General features: G+C 29.5%; 1 protein-coding gene across 1 annotated transcript; it reads left to right on the forward strand.

Moving 5' to 3' along the window:
- Positions 1 to 3,294: 3,294 nt before the first annotated feature.
- LOC122271460 (uncharacterized protein DDB_G0288805-like) lies at positions 3,295 to 12,099 on the forward strand. The gene is made up of 3 exons (XM_043052787.2): positions 3,295 to 3,588; positions 7,224 to 7,304; positions 8,827 to 12,099. Exons 1-3 carry the CDS (start codon positions 3,553 to 3,555, stop codon positions 12,097 to 12,099), a joined length of 3,390 nt encoding a protein of 1,129 aa, XP_042908721.1. The 5' UTR covers positions 3,295 to 3,552.
- Positions 12,100 to 14,927: the final 2,828 nt, after the last annotated feature.

Raw genomic sequence — 14,927 nt, forward strand, 5'->3', positions numbered from 1 at the left:
TTTTTTTTGAAATGTTAATTAAGGTGTCCACTTACATATTCGGTTAATAATTTTTATTTGCTTAAAGAAAATTACTTTGTTACAATATAATATTCTAATATCAAAAAAAGTACTTACGTCGCGCGAAAATATCTTTTGTGACTTAACTCTTTCAAAAGTATATAAAAATGGTTGCCAGCAGGGATGTACATGTAGATTTATTAAATGCACCTTGTGCGCCTCCTAGGAACCAAATCTTGAACCCGACCCTCGAAATTTTTGCTCTGTTACAATCGTACCCTGTTACAATTGACCCCACTCTCCCCTACAGTTAAAGTGTCAGGAAAATGTTTACCTGTTTTATTGATTGGCTTACAACTATTGGAATATTTCTGGTGGACTTAGAAGACTATCTTAAGTTGTCGCCGTGTTCTATTAAAATATTTACAGCAAATTTACTTTTACTCATTCTGGTCTACCAACCTATATGTTTTTGGGAAAATTTTCTTCTTTTGATGTCTAAGTTAAAGTTTTACAGTAAGATTATTTGTTTTGCTTTGATTTTGATTCTTTAGTAGACGGTTAAGATTTTACTTTAATTTAATAATATTGTTTTCAATTTTACAACTAGATATTATGATTTTACAAGCCGTAGTAATCAAAATATCTTATTTCATCCAAAAAGCAACTAAAATTATCACAATTCTTTCACCTCTATATACTGTACACCTAGTTGAAAAAATTTAATGAAAACAAGCAATAGAAAAAAGTGTTAAAAAAATAGCATGCTATTAATGTTTGAAATAGTAGTTTTAAACAGCGCAAGTGCAAAAATAATATTTTTTACCATAAGTTATGAAGAAATTCAATTTGAAATAGTTAAAATTTCGAACGTTATTTGCCAATCAGTAAAGTATTTTCTGGAGTTTTCAAAAAAGAATTTGAATAAAAGAGGAGTCTGCTTGCGATATCACATATGCAAAAATTGCACTGTAAAAAATTTTCAAAAAAGTTTCAATTATTATTAAATTAAATAATTATTAAAGTTTATTTCAAAAAAAAATTTTTTTTATTCTGTGCTAATATTTTCTGATTCGCTTAAATAGTTCCAAGCTATGTCGATGTATACAAAAAGTACAATTAACAGTAAGATGCTCAAGGGCTTTCTTAGTTACACTGTTAGGACCAAATTGTGGCTACATCTTGCAACTTGAGTCAAATATCCGAATCCATCGTAAACACAAATGTGCTCTAGCAAGTATAGTAAAAGTTCGTTATAACGACAATTCGTAATAGCAGTTGAAATTGCAGTATAGCTTTTGCTTATAAACTAATGCACACATTTAAAATTAAAATAACAAAAACAATATTCAGAATGAAATATACATTAATATTCATTATGAACAACTATTTCAATTTAAAATAAATATCTAGTGCACACTGCTTTTATCTATACCAATTGTAGACTGAGTAACGAAGCTATGTACTTCATAAAAGACAGAAATTTCTTCTATGTACTTCATAAAAGACAGAAATATTTGAACAAGTTTCCAAATCGTACCAAGGATCAAGAAGAAAATAGAAGAAAGTTCAATATCTTTTGATGTCATTGATAACAGTGAATGTTGATTTCAATGGGGTGTATAAGGGAGCATATGAAGTCCACAAAAGGTGTATTCTTTTGAAATTCATGGCAGGAATTTTAAAAATAGCGATAGAATTTTTCTTTTGTTAGCAAGTAGATAACCGGAGGCTGTACGTACACTGCTTTTATAATACAGGGGCTTACAATTGTGAGAAAGAAACGATAATCGTTTTTCGCTTTTCTATACTGATACCAAAAACAAATAAAAATTTCTTCCATTTATACCTTTTTCTTAAAATATTATTCCCTTAAGCAACAGAGAAACGTATTTCCATTAAAAAAAAAAAAAACAAATTTGTGGTAAATGTGAATTGTGAAAATTTTAAACTCGTTATAAGCAGACAATTTTAGTGTTTTTAATATTAGGATATTACAGTTCCTTAGAAATTTGTAATAGCGGATTTCTCGTAGTATGCCGTATTTGTTATATCGAGATTTTACTCTGTGTTTTTATAAGATTTCATAATTAACTTATCACCTGCAGCGTTCAATTAGCTTAAAAGTCTGCCTTTTGAACATTTGAGTTGTGTGTAAAAATCCGATTATTTGATCATAAAATATTTAAAATGCCTATTTTTTCCATTTTGTTTCAAACTTTCCGCAGCGAGATTTTGTACCAAGAGTCTTTTTTTTTTATAGGATAGCTAAATTAGGTAACTTTTTGCTGAATTCCAAAATCACCGTTGCAAAAAAGGGAAACTAAATGAAGGAGAAAAAGAAAGAGTAAATAAAACTTAATTATTAAGCTTAACTAAATTTGGACATTCTAATAACATTTTCATTAGCATTGACGGTAGACAAAATATGTCTTTTGGGATAAATATGTAACGAGGGACATAAATTACCAAGACAAATTTTAAAAAAGTCAAAATAAGAATACTTCACAAACAATGTCAATACTTCACAAACAAATGCTATCAAGAAATTATAGAGTTGGTTTCTATGGACAAACCACTACAATATTTCTGCTTTAAAAAAAATTAAAATAGGGAAATATTAGGATCTTACCCAAGCAAAGGTAGTACTCCTTCGCCTCTTGTAAGTAACAATAAGCAAATCATTAAACTTTGACCCCTAGGTGCTTCTGGAAAAATCCGTCATTAAACTTGATCGGCCAGAAAAGAAATATTTGGTTAGCTTTTGCAAGCAATGCAAGAATTTATCTTTATAAATCGATACATTTTCTCGAAACCGCAAAAACCAGTGCTCACGATCAATTGTAGCTACGACGATTTGTGCCCGCGTCAAATTTTACTCTCGATGAATTGTACCCACGACGAATTGTACTCGTAAGGAGTAGTGCCCTCGACGAATTGTGTCCGCAACGAATTGTCCCTCCGACAAATTATGCGCGATGAACTATCACAAGATGAATTGTAAGTGACGAATGACAATTTGTTGACAAATTGTCATATCCAAAAAAAGAGGGACACCTTTAGAAATTAATGCTTTACCTAAAACGAGAAACTATCCATTTCGCCAAATTGTATTCTTTTAAAGTTTGTCATTGTATGTAGGCAAGATAATTGTGCTGTAACAAAAAATAAAAATTTAATTGAACCAGATTCGAAATGAAAATCTAAAATATTTGCACTTTTTCATATTTAATTTAACTGATTATGCAATCCAATACTTTTATACAGCAACTATTATAAAGTTCAATCTGTCGTTCAAGTTCGGTATTTAAAAATCTTCAATGCCAACTAAACTACTGTATCATTTCTAGAAGAAAAAAAATAATGCGGCGGAATGATATCACCGCTTCAGTGATGCGATTGCGCATTTTAAATATTTGAAACATCCTAGACGATATCAAAAGAATAAAATCCAATAAAAAGAATAGTTCATCGTCATATTTATATAAGAGAGGTTCTTCTTTACCAATCATTCTCATAACGTTTCTCTTCTCTTACATTTATGCTACAATAATGGATTATTTAAATATTTGGATAGTCGCATTTGCGGTAAGTGCAAAAAATTTCATCTTCTTATCTTTTTATTATCGTAAAACTACAACTCAATTATAAACGTTTCGCTAGTAATTAGTTTTAGTTGTAATATATTTCAATAATTTTTTATGAATAATTAATATTGATTAAGATCTTATCCCTTTATGAATTAATTTATACTTAATAAATCAGAAAAAACCGTGTTAGTTACTGAAATTGAGTTCATATTTTTTTTAATCTTGTCTTATTTATTTCTTCGTTCTATGAAGTATTTTGCTTCGCAAATTTGCAGAGCAGCATAATAGAATAATTGTCAACTCTTTGTTTAACCAATTTAGGCACCTTTGTGTCTTATTAGGAAATGATAAAAACTGGTATCTGGCTCATTTTTTATTTAGAATAAATTATGGCGAACAAGCAATAAGTTTCATGCAAAATAAATTTCTTTATTATCATCTTAAATGTGAATGTGATATTTTTGAAATATTTTTATTTTTAAAGTAAAACAGATATCAACAATAGAAAATATATTAACTTGGTTTAATCACAAAGTTTATGAGTAACCATATTCATAAATTCGATGTCCATGAATACAATACGTTTGCGCAGATGACTATTATATAAATTGTACATCTATATCAATATGATATCTTGATACACATCATATGTATATGTGAATAGTCATATTCATAGACTGCATAGCACATCTTTGAGTAGGAAAATTATCAAATCTTATTACATATCTTTCTGCTACTGAGTAAAAAAGCATTCAAGTTGGCATTGTTTTCTTCTTAGCTTTAACCCTTTCGCTCCGACTGTCACAAATACGTGCCAGCATAAAACTGTATCAACCAGGGTAAAAAGATAAAACTGGTAATCAAAGTAATTCTTTAGCAGTTTATTTGTGGACGGAGTTATAATTGTTTGGTTTATTTAATTCACCATTACTTTGTTCAAAATAAAACTATTTAGTTATACTTTGAATTAATATTGATTATATATATGATTAAACTAACAATAATTAAAGTAAAAGCAAAGTAAGTCTATCAAATTAGCAAAGACTACATTTAAGTTACCGTTTTTTATTTAATTACATCCTGATTCTGATTTTGTACGAATGCTTTTCTGAATCACCGGTCCCCAAGGGGTTAATGAAATAAAGAATTTTGAAATTTATAAGATTTCTTTTTCCTTTGAATCACAAATTGATATACGTTATGATTATCAACAATATGCGTTTGAATCGCATTCAATATTTCAGAATTTCAAAATCGAATTCATTTCTTCAGATTTCTTTATAACTAACCTCGCTGAACAATATCAAATTTACCAAGACTGAAAATGTAGGAAAACAAGAAAAAAAACTATTACAACTTTTCCTGCCTTAAATTGCTTGCTGTTTAAACATGGTTTTATATTTTATTTTAAAACTGGCGTTGAACCTTGGAATTTTGAACCAACCCAAAAGACAAGATGACTAATTGATTAATTATTCGAACAAACTAGCTGACTTCTTTGATGGAACTAGCCAGCATTTGCATTACATGAAAATGAAAAACACGAAAACCTCCAATGGTTAGTATGACGGCAAGAGGATTCTTACCCATGATCCGTCTACCACTGAGGATATTTTACGTCAGCACTGTAATCGGTGCAAGCCGAGAGCCGAAGTCGTATCAACCAGTCACTGCTCGGATTCGAACCTGGGTCACCTCATTGGAAGGCGCACGCACTATCCCCTGAGCGACTGCGTCTGTATTAAGCGATTTTGTTACTATTAATAGATAATAAATAGGAAGATAATAGATAAATATAAATAATAAACGTTTAATTACATGGAACATCTTTATAAAATTCCACTATTTTAACACACACGCCTAAGGGCTATAATTGTAAATAGCGCTTGTTTTAATGATCGCAAAATATGAACAGTATACCCTTAATAATTCTTAATCAAAGAATAGGATCTTTATTTTCTATGACTCTTTCCTAATTATTCAAAGAGATAACCTCAAATATGCTAATTAATTAGTACAAATGATATTTTAAGTTACAAAATCAAGCACTAAAACATACTTTCTTTTAATGAACCTAGCTTTTTTTTTTTGACGGATTCGGATTTCTATCCCCTAAATTATAGGGTGTGGAGGCAATCTGCGAAATATTGTACAAATAGGTGGGTCCAAATTTAGGACTCCTTAATGTTAGTTTTACTTTTTGCGTATTTTGTCCTAAATCGAGAAATTTTCAAGCGAATTGAATAATTTTTGTATACAGTTATAAAATCCTTTTATTCAGAGATAATTCCATTTGAAAAATAACTCTTAATAAATATTTATCATTTTTTATAAATTTATTTAAGACTAATTAAAAAAAAGTTTGAATTGTAAGATACACAATTTTCTACATCATTTGTAAGAATATAATTTAATGTGTTAAAATACAAAGTTTTGAATAAAATCGATCATCAAGTTCCTGAGAAATCGAATTTTTAAAACACGACATTTTTTATTCCATATTCTAAAATGTCTCTCAAAAATAAATGCTATATTTATCTTAATATAGCATAGCATTAATATGCAATTGCCTGCCTGAAAGATAACACTGCGAATTTCTTTGGATACGAGAGCAGCTCACCCCAGCCGAAAAAGACAGTCCAAATCTCCAGTCTTAACTAAATCTTCAGCTCATAGATTAGTCTTCATGATCAAAGAGCTCCAACATCACCAAGAATGAAGAAGTCTTAAAGCTTCTTTATAACATCATTCGGGAAAATTTTCCCAGAAAAGTCCTCCTTCACAGCATGCCAATCAACTTTTCTAGATTGGACTTTATTTGGAAGAATTCATCGTCCATTATTAACGATGTACTGAGTTTACTTACATTTACTTAGTAAATAGCCCATCTAGACAAGGTATGATTGTGGCAATGTGGTCAGCACTGATCACATGCCACTTTCACTTCCCAAACAAGCTGTTACCCATCAATGACAAGCTGGGTGGGATTCAAGTCGCCACTGGGTATCGAACCAGTGCTCTTCTCAATGACTGCCCAGTGCACATAAGCAAAAACAAATGTTAAATTTAAAAGAGTATTTTCTATCTGCTGAAGTAAAATACAGAAAGGAAAGTCTTATCATCCAATGTGCATACTTTGCGGAATAGGGCGAAGTTCAGTTGGCATCACTTTAGTGGAGTTCAGAAACGAAAGAGTTAAGGATTAAAAGCAAAATCAGATGTAAAACTCCACTAAAATAAGTCTTTAGCTATAAGAAAGTGTAGAATTAAAACGTTTAAATAAATATCACAAATTTTCTAATCGAATTTTTAAATAACTTGGCATTGAAAAATGAATTGGTTACTCTGCTTATTTTTAAAAATATAGTAAAAATTTTCAAATATGGGTTATAAAATATACTGAATTTATCTGGAGTTTTCTCGAAGTAATAATTAATTGCAATTTATACAAACCCCAAACGACATGGGATAATCAGGAAAAGGATTAAATAATTGCTCCATATCTCCCTTAATATACTTAAATATTTAAATGCACATTTTAAAACTTATCCGAAGATCTCAGATTTATACAGAAATGTATTGATTTTCAAATAAATTGTTGACTTAAGTTTTACTTCTTTTCTCTTTTCATAGATCGTATCAGCCTGGGGAAATTTTGATGAAGTCAAAGGACAAGTTTTATCACAAATTGAATTTGGAACCAAAATAAATGAGGTAAGATAATAGACATGCAGATATGCCAACTTGCACCACTTAGTGGAAATAATTTTTATAGTGGTAGAAAAATTTATGTTAATTCCTGGCTTAGAAAATTTGATTAACTGTAGTGTTGCTTACCACTAGATTTAAATTATTCAAATATTTTTATGACTCTCCAGTTTTTTTTTTTTTTTCATTTTCAACTTCGTAAATATTGTTTTTTTATTACTCGGAATTTCTTGTTATCGTTCGTGTAAATATTATTTAATATTAATCGGATAATTTTTTTATTGTAAATAGTTCTTCAAATTGTACTTTCAAATTAAATATAATTCTTTCATTGGCTATGGCAAATAAGTCCGTTGAAGAAGCAAGTGCAGTAAAGCAGATACCTCGAAAATAACACTCACATTAAAGCATTAAAGGATTAACCATTTTTTTTTTATTAAAATATTCTAATGAGTTGTAAGTTTTGGATTTGAATTCTTTGCCACTTTATGGTATTTTTTGTCGAGAGCGGAGCAATTGGCATGCCATAATATATAAATTTGTATTTTGAACATGAGTAAAATAATGCAACACTGTATAATTTTGTCTGAGCCATACATCTGAAATATAATTGAATGTACCAAATAGTCCACGAGATAAATAATTTAAAAAAAATTGTATCTCTAAAAGTAATTTAAAAATATAGTTGGAGGAAATTTAATTCGACAAGAACATAAAGAAATTTGGTTTTTCATTCCAGGATTAGCAATTTGATATATTTGATATTTGATAGATTGTTTTATTTTTACATAAAATTTATTCTTTAATTAGAGGGTTCAAAAAATGGAAAAAATGTAAGAAAATACGTATATAATTAAATATGAGAGAAATAAAATTGAAAAAGAATGAGAATAAACAAATAAGTTACGAGACTATATATGGAATGGGAAACTGAATTTCAATTTTTATTTGTTTTTTAATTATTGTAAAATTCAGAAAACATTCTAGAGCTTAATTACTTAGAATATTGACTAACAATATTGGATAATAATAAACTTATAATATTGGATATTGGACAATGATAAACTTGTTAATTAATAAACTAAGTACCTTCTCTACTTTCAAACAATTCCACATCAGTAAAACGGTATTTAGGAATAATAAAATGGCATCGCGATACTAAGTAAAACCGCATGCAACGCCACCAAGAAGAAAATTGCTGAAATATCGTCTCTACCTGGAGAACGGTACAAAAAAGGCTAAAATTGCTTTATAAAATTATAGAGTGTTATAGACCTATTAAGCCATTTTTTTAAAAGTATCTAGAATAAACTGGATATTAACCGAAATGCATTAATTTCTATATTTTTATTTTGACCTGTAGTTTGTGTTATTGCACTTTATTTAATTCAGAAGAAAAACATATTCTATTTCATTGAAAAGATTTATAATGTTGATTAAGAGATTATTTTGTTGATAAAAAGATTATTATGTTGATTATAGAAGCAAATAATTCAGCATTTATTGAGTTCTCGTATTTTTTTTACAGAAAAAACAATATAAGCTGCCTACTCTGACAGACATTGGAAATTTGAATGCATTAATGAGGTTAGACAACATCAAGAAATCAACTACGAAGATGAGTATTAAAGGTGAAGCCAAAAATAAGCATAACCTCCTAGAAGAAGATGATTACGCGGATAGTGTGTATTCTTCCTTCCCGAACCTTCGGGACTCCTCATCAGATTCTTCATCTCTTCGTTACGGAACCAGATTAAAATCTAAACTTGTAAATGTCAATTCAAACAAACAGAAAAAGGTAACAAAATCATCTAAACATAATTTTAATATCACTGATACCCGTGGAGCGGAAAGAAAAATTCAAAAACTTTCAGTCCCTCCACTCACAACATTTAAAAATTATTTACCGAAAACAGAATTGAAAGATCAAGAAAATTTAGAAAGCTCGAAATTACAACCAAGTGATACGATCAAAACATCAAAGTTCTACAATCATATCAAAAATGAAAGTTCACTACTGGAGAAAGACAGTTCAAAATATGACGCTCCCGTGCTTAATAGTCCTGCATCTTATCATATGTCCACTGTATATAACATATCAAACAATAATGGACAAATTTATTACATGATAAGTTTAAAACAATTAGAAGAAGATAAAAGTAATATTACTGAAAATATAGATTCCGATGAAAACAGACTTTTGAGCATTGTGGAAAACTCGATGAGTCTTATTAATAAAACAACAGACAGACTTCCTGGGACTGAATCTTCCATACTTAAACTAGCAAACAGCAATGAATTCTCAAAAAATAATGATAATGAATACAATAATTCTGTAATTGATAATGCTGATTTTGAAGTTTTTAATGTTATTACCGGTAATATTTTCGATGAACTAGATAGTCCAATAATAATCCCTAGTTTTGAAGAAGATAACTCAACTCAAAATGAAACGGACATACATGAACAATTTATTACGAGCAGTTCACATACTTTTCAAGAATATAAAACTATAACAGAGAAAGACTCAACCGAGAATAATACTCTAAATTCCTCTTTGGTATTAGAAACAATAAACACACAGCCAGGAATTCTTGAAAGCATCTTTAGTTTTGGTGAAGGAAAGCTGTCTGCTTTAAACTCCACGGATGAGTTGAATTCAACAAACAGTGTCATCCATGGGTTAAACACTGAGAGTCGTGAAGAAAAAACAGAAATGGAATCCTCGGCTGATGAAGATACATTGAATTTCTTTGCACATTATTCTATGTCAAGTACAGTTGCACCAACAAATCAAACATCCTTACAATTTAAAAACAAATCTGAAACAACGTTAATCGAATCAACATCGTACAACAACACAACAGCAACAACTAATAATTCAGAATTGATCAACCTCACAACAACAACTGATCATTCAGAATTAAATAATCTAGGTGATTTGACAACAATTGTTAGTTCGACAAAGAGCGATGAGGCATTTACAACCATGTCACCAGAAAAAACAGTAGCAACTCATTTGACAGATAAAAATATTTCATTGTTCAAAAGTCCACGCATCAAAACTATTCCAATTAAAAATTCATTGCTACAACTACTTATTCGAAACGCAATAAACAATAAGCTTCTTTACAAACTGCACAATGGGCCAATCATTATACGGGTATTAAATGTTCAAAATCGCTCGCTACCATCCACAGCAATTCCATTAACCAATGAAACTCAAAATGGGAGGATTAATTTTGTAACTAACATAAACAGGAATATTTCGGGGAATAATTCAACAAACTCCTCAATCTCCGCAGGAAAGTTACCGCTGGAAGTTAAACAGAACTTAAAAGATAGCTCATCTAATTTCTCCATTTCCTTAGGAAAGCAAAATACCGAACAGGACTTTAAAGTCCCTTCATCAAATTATTCAATTTACTCTGAAAAACTTAGTCAAAATATAGAACAGGACTTAATTACCACTTCATCAAATCATTCAATTTCCTCCGTAATTCTGCCTAAAGATATCGAACAGGATTTAAATGCCACGTCATCGAATTCTACAACTTCCTCCGTGATTCTGCCTCAAGATATCGAACAGGATTTAAATACCTCTTCATGGAATTCTACAACTTCCTTAGGAATTTTGCCTCAAGACAACGAACAGGACTTAAAAGCCACTGCATCAAACTCTTCAATTTCCTCGAGAATACTACCTCAAGATACTGAAAACTTAAAAGTCACTTTATTAAATTCCTCAGGAATGCTACCTCAGGAAACTGAACGAGACTTACAAGCTACTTCACATTCACTTAGTGATTTCAGGAACATTAGCTCGAAAACGAACAACATTACTTCGCCTCGTAACATTAATTATAAAGAAAACGCCTCTAAATTAATATTCAATGTATCGAAACATATCCCTGAATTCGCAGAATGGAACAAATCCTCAAATAATTTTGAGGCAAAAAATGTTTTTAAACAAGAATCACATATGATAAAACCATTAGCGAAACAAGCTGTTTCCACTAAAAGAACAAAATCCATTTCAAAGAAGAAAAAATCGTCAAAGAAATCGAAATTTTCAGGTGCCAAAAAGGCTCATTACAACAAAACAGAAAATTCAAAACTTTCGAAGATTCCTCTCAAACAATACAATTTAGATGCTGTCAAACAGGCTAACTTAGTTAATTTTCAAAACTACGAAGATATAAAAACTTTGCTGAATAAATATACTGCTCCGCAATTATTAGACTTAACCCATTTTAAAAATAATACATTTCGCAATAGAAACAATGTGCAAGATTTATATACAAATATAAATGAATCTCCCACACCAATTCAACCACAATCTTTTGATAGAATCGAAAATCCGGGAAACAAGCTTGCTGTTTCATCTGATTCAACAAACGAAAAAACTTTACAGGAAAATAACCCGCTTGATATTCATAATAAAATATCATATGGATCAAATGGAAGCATAAACACTGAGAAGCTCAAAGTATTTCCTGAAAACACCTTAAAAGAAAACTTTCAAAAGAAGAAAAGTTCAAACTTCGAAATTTCTGTTCCTCGTAGAAACGTAAACACTGAATTCTATGATAAAAACGCTGGAAAAACTCAAAGCCATGCTAAAATTATTATTAAAGACTACAAAAATTCCGTCGATAAAAACGATAAACATATTTTTGTAGGGAATAATGATATGGTGACCATGGACGATAACGTATCACCCCATCAATCTATAAATAGCGAAATTTACTATATAGATTTATTTGATCCAAGAGCAAATAACTATGTTTGGAATCTATAACCTTGGTTTAGTTCGAAGAAAGGTGGAGAGTTTTATTTGACTCATTTATAGCTATGAACTTAAGGCAACAGTCTGGTATATTTCAATAACTTTGTATTAAATTCTGTTCCTGAATTTTTTTAAATGTTTGTTTTGTTGAAATCGATGTCTGTTTATTAAAAAGAAAATGACTTAAAATACAACATGCATGATACTAAAGTTTTAATGTATCAATTTCGTTCTTTATTATTGAATAAATTTGTTTATACTTATTGAAAATACAAATCTTTGTTATTCAGTGGTTTAACAATTTAAGACAGTGCTCTGATAAAATTTAAGATGATGGCAAAAAATTATTTAAACGTTTGTTTATTTCTGATAGTATAGATACATTCGTTACTACCACAATTAGGAATAAATTAGGGGAAAATAAAAAATAATATTGCTATACAATTTCTAAAAAAAAAACATTAATAACTGAGATCAGGGGAAAAGTAATTTTTTCTAATACTAGTCACTAGTTTTAATTTTCCGAAATTTAATTTATTTTCCTAAAATGCATGGCCTGAGCTATTATTAATTTTTCACAAGCATTTTGCAGGATGATGTTGAAGACGCTCTCAGTCAAAATATAAAAATAAAATGCTGAGAAATTGACAGAAATACACTATAATGCCAGCCAAATATTACACTTTTTGCAATATATTTTGTATAGTGATAGACATTTAAAAAAACAAGCCTTTCCAGAATATTTCGGTAATTTTTTTAACAATTTAGAAGCCTCCCCACGAAACAGCTAGAACAAAGTGGCGTTGCATATGGACTTTTAAATCATTTAATTCCATTTAATTTTAATGATAGTAAACGAATAAATAAAAACTGCTTACGATTTATTCTTAATCACTGCTGCGTCTTTTATAACAAAAAGAATTATAAATAAGTTTCTAAATACATGATTTCTAAAAAATGCAATAGTAGTTAAAAAGTGAAAGCCTCAACAATTTTCAGTCATTGTTTTGTCAACACTTTACTTCATTTTAAAGGGCAAATATAAGCTCTGGGAATGGAAATGTAGATTGTACTTAAATAAGGTTTTTAAAAAAAATACGAAGATTTTAAGTGAAGTAACAATAATATACCATTAAAAACATTTTATAATGAACATACAAGTAAACTTAGGATAATTCAGTAATTTATGTTTACTAACAAAGCCTTATAATTTTCGCCAAATGTCTAGGTGTTATTTGTTGACTGCACTGATCAACAAAAATTAAGAAATAAAATTCCTTGAAGGGTTTCCTAAACTTAGGAGAAAATTAAAGTAAAATTATAACATCTTACCTGGAAAACACTTTTTAATGAATGTACAGTCGGCAAAAAAAAAGATATCACCGGGAATAAAATCGGATTTTCTCATACTAAGTGTCAATCTTTATGTTTCCTGGGAGTGACCACAAATATGCAAATTATTTAGTGCTAACTATAAATTAAGTTATGAAATTGGACACAAAAGCGTACTTTTTCAGATTAAACATATATATATTTTTTAATACTTGGATTTTTAACCTTCAAAATATAGGGGGGAGTCGCAATCTTTGAAATATTTTCCCCATAGTTTGATCAGGAGAGCGATCCAAGGTTCGGACCATTTAATGTTAATTTCCCTTTCTTCGTTTTTAGCAATATTTTTAAAAGTAATTTAGCAATTCACAAGAAATTGCACTCACTTATAAAACCCATTTACCCTAAGATAATTTCCTGCAAAAAATAATTTATAATAATTATTTTATTATTTTTATTATTTAATTTAACTGTGGATGGAAAAAATTTTGAATTATGAGGTATAAATTTTTATACCATATTAATCTAAATATTTTTCTATTGCAAAATCTAAGTTTCAACAGTTTTTAATAGGTAGAAATCGAAAAATTAATTATTTTTCAAAAGAAATTTGTATATATTATAAGAGAATAAAATTTTCAAACGAAGAACATTTCATTTGGAATTATCCGATTTTATAAAGCAAGTAAGTGTTATGATTTTTATAATAAAAATATTACTTGAAAATACAATACACTCTCGATTATCCGTGTGCGGATTATCCGGTTTGCGGATTATCCGTGCTCATTCCGGAGTCAACAAAAAATTTAAAAAGAAACATTTCAAGATTTAAAAAATTGGATTCATGAAGTTATAACACTACCCAATTTTTGGAAACAATATTCGTTATTGGATTGCAGTTTATGGAATCTCAGCAGCATGGTCAAAGGTAAAATCTTATACTTTATCACGATCGTGGAGAAAGATGATACCTCCTGTTGAACAATCTTCTTTAGATATTCAAGAAGAATATGATAATAGTATTCTTGAACAAGCAAAAGAAATCGAAGGTTTCGAAATTCTTGATGAAGAAAATTTAGAAGATTAGTTTCAAAGGGATGCATGTGAGCCTGGCTTCCAGTATTTGACTGATGAAGACTTCGTTATGTAGTTAAATCAAATAATGATGATAGTAACTGATGCAGAAGATGTAGTAAATGAGGAAAATACAATTTCTCATTCTGCTGCTCTGTGGAAACTTTATTAGTTTATATGAGAGTATTTGATTATGGTGACATTAATGCGGTTCGTAAAATATGTGACAATATATGGCGCATTACACATTTTTTTAAAAGGAAAATTCCTAGTTTGATGTTATACAGCAAGCAAATGTCAGTAATTTTTATATTTTTTGCATTGATATTGATTTTTTCTTTAATAAAATGAGTTTTCGGATTATCCGTGTTTTTCGATTGTCCGTGCGACCTGTCCCGGTGATTAACCCGGATAATCGGGAGTGCACTGTACTT

Source organism: Parasteatoda tepidariorum, chromosome 6 (genome assembly GCF_043381705.1).
Source record: "Parasteatoda tepidariorum isolate YZ-2023 chromosome 6, CAS_Ptep_4.0, whole genome shotgun sequence".
NCBI lineage: Eukaryota > Metazoa > Arthropoda > Arachnida > Araneae > Theridiidae > Parasteatoda > Parasteatoda tepidariorum.